The sequence below is a fragment of the Amblyomma mixtum genome, chromosome 2 (genome assembly GCF_055824585.1).
Source record: "Amblyomma mixtum isolate Tamu chromosome 2, ASM5582458v1, whole genome shotgun sequence".
Taxonomy (NCBI): domain Eukaryota; kingdom Metazoa; phylum Arthropoda; class Arachnida; order Ixodida; family Ixodidae; genus Amblyomma; species Amblyomma mixtum.
Window position 1 is genome coordinate 191,597,563 of NC_143013.1, and position 8,116 is coordinate 191,605,678.

Sequence of the window (8,116 nt, forward strand, 5' to 3'; positions counted from 1 at the left end):
GCTGGAAGCAGTTGCCTTGCGCTCGTAGCCTCTCTTCCACTGTGAAAAATTTGTGCGATATATATGTAGCTATATATAGCGCAATAGCCTAGCTAGTGTGCTTCATGCAGTAAGGGAAAATAGAGCATGACTGTGCCCACACTCCCTGCGGGTAGTGCATGCTCACATTATTTTGCTCGCGGAACTTACCGGTATCGTTAACCGGAACTTTCAAAAAGGAATACTTAAGGAGCAGTGTCTGCTACGGGAGGGCCTGGAGGCTGCCAGAAAGGAAGAAGCAGCTTTCCGTGAGCGCCAACAGCACATGAGAAGCTGTTCGACCTGCTGGGTCAATTTTTCAATAAACAGTAATTGAAAAGTGTGCTGCTACCAGCGCAACATTCTTGTGCCCTGCCTAGTCGCATCCCAGTTGTTTACGAAACTGGACAACCACGTCACGAACTTCTTTACCAGTCCTAATCTGGACATCTGTAGCATGTGTCGGCTGCTCAAAAATACCATCGTACATCTCTGTTTCAAGCAACCACTGCTGCGGGACGGAGTCCCTGAAGTGCTTACAGATGTTGTGAAGCACACAGCATGCACGTATTGCAGTCGGTGCATTTCTATTATCGTGCTCCATCCTCTTCATTGTAAAGCGGAATCGAGCCTTAAGTCTCCCAAAGGCATTTTCAACTATTCGGGATTTGGAAAGGTGGTAATTAAAATTCTGGTCCCGTAGTGTGCTTGAGCTGGGGAAAGGCTTTATGAGGTTTGGCGTTAGTGGGAAGGCCTGATCACATAGTATCAACGGGGGTACTGCAGTGCCACTAATAACAGTGGTGGGTGCTCTAAGCATGGGATTGAAAACAGGCTTCGCCAAGGCCGATTCTTGGTAGACATGGGAATCGTGACAACGCTCTGGAGAGCCAACGTTGATGAACCTGAAGGTGTACTTGTGGTCCACAAGGGCCAGCAGGATGCTGTACCTTCGAATTCTAATTATGAAAAACGTGCTTTATCACAAGTTATGAATACACATCCATATTTATTCTATGCTCTCAGTGCTTACCAGCCCTTGTAGCTGTAGCAATTGCTAGCGTGTTCTTTAGGTGGAGAGACTGGAAAGTGGCATCCATCCAAAGCTGCAATGGCTTGGGGAAATTCGCACACAGCCTGAAACTCCATAATATGTTCCGGCATGTCATCCTCCGCCACCATCTTTATCCACTGCCTGTCCAGCACCTTCACTACCGTTTCGCAGAACTCTCGGTATATGATGTTGGCTGTGGACCTCCCTATGTCAAACAAGTGGGCAACAGTCCTGTCCTCTGCCGAAGAACAAAGCTTGTAGAGCCCCAGTGCAACACGCTTTTCGATTGGAATCGCCTCGCGCATGGCTGTATGTTGGCGCTCCATTTCTGGCCGGCAAGCATCGACTAAGAACCGGAATGTAGTCTCCGAAACTCTATACGACTGCCGGAAATTCCGGCTTCCCAGATTTGGCAACGTGTTCTCGAACCACCGTCCGATTCTCGGGTACGCCCAGACTTCGCGAGGCATAGGGGTGGCAACGCTGCGAGCATAGTTAGTATCGCGTTGTTTGCGATGAGCCGCTCCTCAATAGCACGCACTTGCGCACGTGCACCTTCGATATCTAGTTGCGATGACACAATGGCTGCAACAGCGAGTGCGATCTCGCATTTTCGTCGCACTTGCTCGCGTTCGTCACTCATGGCGGCACTCGTAAAACACTCGCAACAAACACACTTCAACACACAACAGGCACAGGCGACACACTCTGTTAACTAGAAACTAGCAGTGTCTTGCTGAATACGCACATGAAAGTTAGAACTGTGGAAATTTGGCACGATGTCACCGCAGACACTGGCGGATAGGCGCATGAATAACAAAACAAGCAAAACGGTCCATGGTGGCTGGGATAGACGCGAACAAGGCTACATTTACCTAAAACAGGTCGTTTTATAAATTGTGCTACTGGGCCGCTGCCTGAGTTTGCAATAAAAAACATTCTGGGTGCAAAAATAACTAATACAAAAATAAAAATGCTAACTGAATGAAATTTTTTGTTGCAAACATGCAAACAAAACCGTAAGTGGTGGCCTCCTGGTGGCACGAGAAGAAAGCAGCTAGAAGTTGGCTTTGCGCCGTGTAGCACTGGCAAGGGTACTTTAAGACAATGCTCCCTTTACCGGCTCGCTCGCCTTTATAATAAACGAGCTTTGTGATGGCTGTGCGACAGGGGTATCAGTGATTCGTGGAGTCTCTTTTCCTATGTCGTGCTTGTACTTACGAGATTGGCGTTTGGCGGCAGTACTGGTATTTTGGTTTTTGCTCTTTTTTACAATCCGCACGAAAAAGGACTGTCCGCACAAAAAAGGAATTTCGTAGGTAACTCCGGAAACTCATTTTGTGAACTTGCTCTGGTGGTTCATTTTGCAAGTTATTTCCTTTTTTCTGTACTGTGTAATGGACATACTGTTTTCAGTTTGTAGAGCTCCAAAAAAAAAAAAAAAGAAACGACACGGATCCCATACCTTTCCACAATCTTCTTGATGTTGTGGGAAAGACAATGAAAATACTGCATGAAAAATGGTGGTTTGGATTCTGAGCGGGGCTTTGTTGATCTCGTTTTTTAGCCTTTGAAGCAGGCTTTGTGCCTTTTCTTGTCTCGTTGTCTTCGCGCATTTTTTTTTTTGGCACTCATTATAAGGAGCTTCAGACACTTTTTTAATTTTGAGTGGACATAATACATTTGCTCAGAGATTGCAGGTGAATGAGTTGCGCAATCTCATTAGATCCTAATGTCGTTGTCATCGAATGCCATTATATTTTCTCGTGTGGCAGCAAATTAATGTTATTTTGCATGAATGAGATTCGATTGGCATGGCATGAAAGCAAGGCTGAAGCAAACCTTCCTTCCATTTTGTTTAATTTATCCAATAACCCTAACAGTGTTCATTATAACGGTATTCGATAGACTTAGATGTAATTTTTCACAGCTCACGCATGTAACAGTTATGTGATTCAAAGGTTCAGTGCAGTTGACTGCAAAAGAAACATGCAAAAACTGCCATTTAGCTCAAAACATTTTACATTTCGAATCAGCAGCCCGCATTGTAACTTTTCAAGAGGAATGCTTCTTACTTCCTTCAGAGTAAGAGCTTTAAGCTTGTGTTATGAGATCTGAATCCATTACAGAAATTATAATCTTGATCCAATGTGTCCATCTTTAAAGAAATTTTCAAGATCAACTCATGTGTACTTTTGTGCTCCGATGCTTTCACTCAACTGGGAGACAGCCCTGTGGTAAATATTTGATATCAGGATGCTTGCTAATAATCAATGACAATGCTCGAGTCATAATGATGAATTCTTTTTTTAAATTCAAGAGTCAACAACTTTGGTAACCTCAGGAAGCGGCCTATAAATGTGAGTGTCTACAAGCAAGCCCAATATTTCTTCTGCTTGCGTAAAAATGTATATTTCGCTCATGAATATGAAATTTTAAGCTGTGCATAGCATTTTTTTGCTGCGTTTTTTAACGCCACACCGTTAAGGGCTCCGTGTCGCAGAAAATCCAGTGTCGTTGGCGGCGGCGTTGGCCGTGAGCGAAAAATCCCAGAAGCATTTGGAGTGATAATGCGATGAGTCTGTTGCTTGAGCTGAATGTTTAAATATGCCACTTTTCCGTGTAATAAATAGTTGGTAGTGTGCTCGTGTGGTGTCCCTTTCTTGTTAGTGTCCCTGTTGCACCGGCGTTCATTCCATCATAGTAACTCTTGATTGCACATATCACAAATAATTATGTGAACCTTGACTTGGACAGTGTACTGCAATAAAATTAAAAATAAACAAACCCACAAGGTGAAGTTAAACTACAGATTCAGCCTTTGTGGAGGCACCGCTTCATCGTTGGCTATTGCGGCAAGCCGCTGCAGTTGTTGGGCAATAACTCGGCCAACGACAACTTGCTGCTCAGCTGCAGCAACAAGGCGCGCCTGTGAAGCAACACTGTTGGTCAGCTGTTTCTCTGCAGTGGCTGCCTTCCGTTCCAGTGCAGCGGCCTGGCATTCAGCCTGCGCCTCTGCTGCAGCAGCCAAGCGTTGCAGGGCAGCAGACCGACCAACAGCTGTCTCCACCAGCTGCCGTGTGCTTGTGGCAACACTTGCTACTGCATCTTTGAGCTGCTGTAGTTCGTTCCCGTTTACAACAGGATGCCGATATCACAATCATGCAACACAAGTAGTGCAAAAGCTGCTAATAGTACATGGGTTGGATTCTCCATATAATGCTAAGATGTCTATCCCAACTTGAAATACATGAACCATCAAGGAACAACAGCCTTTTGCATACATATTCCAGTGCAATACGTCTGCGCACTAACCACAAGTGTGTTCAAAACGTTGAATACTGCAACTCAAAAAAAAAAAAAATAGAACAGTAACAGACACTGTGAGCACTAGCTAAACAATACAGTTTAACAATTTCAACTGCGTGGGGTATTGCAGAGCAGCACATGGATGCATTCTGAGTTCGTGTGCTGCTGATGTCGGTGCACGTCGCGAGCCGCGGCGTGTGCCCAGCTGCAGCCACATCAATGCTCCTAGCTAATTCTTTATTTAATGTGTTTCTTGAACTCAGCATAACATGTCGGCACATAGTATACAATGCAAAACATCACCACTGGGCTAAGCAGGGTCTGGCCTTGGAATCTTTCTCATTGCTCTCCTTTTGCTAATGGCCATGTAACAAACAGCAAAACATGTACGTACAGACTTCAGTTCTGCAGCGGATTCCAGGGACTTTTTCATAGCCAGCGGCTATTTCAGGCAGAAAATCTTCTGCAGCCGGCCTGCGTAATGGTGCACACCGCTCCTGCCAGCCTGAGCCTACGAATATACATCAATACATCACATCAATAAATCACATCAATATACATCACAGGCTCATTACCTTTATGGCGTCTTTTTCCAGTGGCAGTGATTTCTGCCGCACTGCGGCAAGTTGAAATCACTGACAGGTTTGCGGTCCTGCCACTGAAGTGCCATGATTCCATGGGAGAACATGGTCTCACACTGACCTTTCTTCAGGCGCAATCCTTTGAACTCTTTCGGCATGTTTTTCGTGTTCAGTCACACCGTTCCCACAGCATTGGAGCCACCATTTTTGATCGCCAAGAAAAGTTTGGGTGACGAATACCAATTGTCCAAGTAAATGGTGTGGCCGTCAGCAAGCCTGTCACGAACGAGGTCAGTGACAGCAGCTTCATTGCACAGCATTCAAAAAGTTGCGTCTGACTTCATGTTTTGCCCGGTGTATATTGAAAAATTGAGGTAGTAGCCACTGGTCGACTCGCAAAGCTTATAAAACTTGATCCCAAAACGCACACACTTGGATGGGTTGAATTGCACGTATTGCAGGCATCCGCGGAATTTCATGAGACTTATCCACAGCAAGGCCTTCTTCAGGAGAGTACGCACTTTCGAAAGCTTTCAGCAGATACTCAATAATTGGATGAAGCTTACGGAGCCTATAATCAGAGCTTGTGGCTTCTGCGGTAAAAAAATGAAGATACTTTGACAGCTGCCAAAACCGCTTCAGTGGCATCACTTCTCCAATGATTGGGGTTCTGATCACGCTCCTTTCTGACCAGTATGCGTGTAGCGAGCTTTTTTTACTTGACTCATCAAGATACACACCGCTAAGTAAAGCTTCACCTCTGCTGTTGTCAGGAACCATGCAGGGTATGGCTTTGAAAGCTGCATCTCTCTTGCAAAATCGTTTGTGTACTCTCAAACCGATTCCCACATCTCATTATTTAGTAGGGCATTTAAGGATTTTAGTGGAGAACTCGTGCTTGTCAGGGCCCCATTCATGCGCCGTTTCAGCCCAGGTGATTCCGTAAATGGAGCTCTTCGTACTTTTTCGGCACTGTCGTTGTCTTTCCATATCCATTCAACCATTTTTGGACGCTTAGCCGTCGAGGAACGCGGGTTCCCTTCATGTGATTCTGGCTCAGAACCACTGTCCGGGTTGCTGTCATCTTCGGGTGATTGCTCAGATGAGTCAAACAGCACTGCAAGCACTACAAGGATGCCTTAGCATGTTACTTTGCATTGTATTCCCTCAGAGCCTCTCTGTAGCCTACCAAATTAGGGTCAACAAGTCCTGTTGGTTCTCGGTTTCCTGCATCGTCGTAAGGTGGCAGTCTCCAACTCTTCCAAAAAATCCCTTTCTTCATAGCAGAAATTGTGCACAATGCAGGCAGCCATTACAAGGAAGCAGCACTGTACTACAGTTTTGGCGTCAGTGAAGTACAACTTTCGAAAGCGCTCCTTCAATAGTCCAAAAGTGTTTTCGTTCCTTTTCCATGAAGGAAAACTGTTCTGGTTGTCTCTGAAGGGAGTCATGAGCCACGGCATTAGCGGGTAAGCGCAGTCCCCAAGAAGATGCCTACCGTCGTCGCACATTGCGGAAAACCGACGAACACGTGCGTGAATCTGTTTCTACGTCGCAGATCCCCTGCAGTATGATGGATGGAAACTTCTTCCAGTTGTAGTAAGAATGTGCAGATTGATCCGGCCTGAGGATCTCCATATGACATCCATCGATGCAGCCGATAGTGTTCCGGGGCCCTCTGCCACCACTCTTCGCGAGAAATCCAGCTTTCACGCAGACCATCTCCGCGCTGCTAGGCCAGCAGATTACTTTGTCCCTGATGGCATGCAAAAACTTAACACGGTTGACACAGACGTGCACCGCCGACTCCGTCATGTCAAATTTCTCGGCAATAGAGTACATTGAGCTCTGGGAGCCTATGTACACTAAAGCTATCAGGCATGTTTTTTCAGCCAAAATCTGCCGCCTTCCTTGTACAGCATCGGGCAAGAAGGCGGATGCCATGAAGCGAGTGCTCAGCTCATCGAAAGTCCTACACAGCCGGAAGAGTCTCTTGAACTCCACTTGGAGGTACGTGCCCACTACAGCTTCACAGTAGCCAGGGATAGTCTGGCGATTGTTTCTGACGACACCACATGCAACTAAAATCCACATCTCGTCGAATCCTTCATTGCTGTCGAACTCTAGCAGCTCCATAGCCGCTTGCAAGCACGCAGTCATCTCCATCATGTTTATAGATTCACGCACGAAAAGCCCGATGTACCACACAAGAAAAAGAAAAAATGCAGCACGAATCAATGGAGCACCCGACACAAATCACCCGCTGTAGTGCCGGAGCTCCCATTTCGCTGGCGGGCCTGTCTAAACCAGCGTTGCGCGCCCGCCGTCGCTCAAAGCAGGCCCAGACTCTCTCGGACAAGTCGCGACATGCAGCGTGACTCATCCCGCCGCCGCGGCGCCGACACGGACCCTTCCTCCTCTCCTCCTCTCTGTCGGTGCGAACTCCTCCGACGCTCGCCGGCTCTCGACCATTGGTCTAATTTGAACGGTGGCCAGTGATTGGAGGATTTGAACGGCTGGCTCCCGTAACCGTTACCAGCGGCTATAAAAACGGAGCCGCGCTGAACCCGAGCAGCAGACGGGCAACAGAAGAGCCACCACGCCGGAGCTACGCTCGCCGCCGGGGCTGCCCTTCTTCTTTGTGCTAGCCCGTGGTGCTCTTGACCCTTGTATCATGTAAAAGCCCTTGTACATACTGTACATAAAAGTTATTTGACTCACCGTTGCCTCGACCGTTTCCTAGCTCGGGCTCCCAGTCCCAACACCGCCCGCCTGCCGGGGAAGCGACGCTGGCAATGCGCTGCAGACAAGGCCTGCACATTTTGTGAACTAGCCTATTCGTTTTGACAGCGACAGTGCGGCGCTAGTGTTGTGAACTGCCAGAATGGGCCTTGCTTGCTTGTTACACGGTGGCAGAACTTTCGCAAAACTAGTGTAGCCAGTGCAGCCAAATCGAAGAGACCTGAAGCTATAGTGTTTACTACACTGAGCGTTTTTTTTTTCACATCAAAACAGAATGATAGCACAGTTTGGTCGGGGTAAATGAACATCATTTAGCCTGGGCACCCGGGGTGTTCTATTGTTCTCTGAGAACTTGTTGCAACCATTGCATTCAGTATAATGTGCACAGTTGCACACCCTTCCGCATATTTTA

At 47.0% G+C, this 8,116-nt stretch overlaps 1 protein-coding gene across 1 annotated transcript; it reads right to left on the bottom strand.

Annotated features, from left to right (window-relative positions):
• Positions 1 to 394: 394 nt before the first annotated feature.
• On the bottom strand, positions 395 to 1,398 carry LOC149361911 (uncharacterized). The gene is made up of 2 exons (XM_089568179.1): positions 1,052 to 1,398; positions 395 to 968 (listed from the first exon to the last, which is right to left on the bottom strand). The coding sequence occupies exons 1-2, from the start codon at positions 1,396 to 1,398 to the stop codon at positions 395 to 397; spliced, it is 921 nt and encodes a 306-aa protein (XP_089424305.1).
• Between the last annotated feature and the right edge of the window lie 6,718 nt (positions 1,399 to 8,116).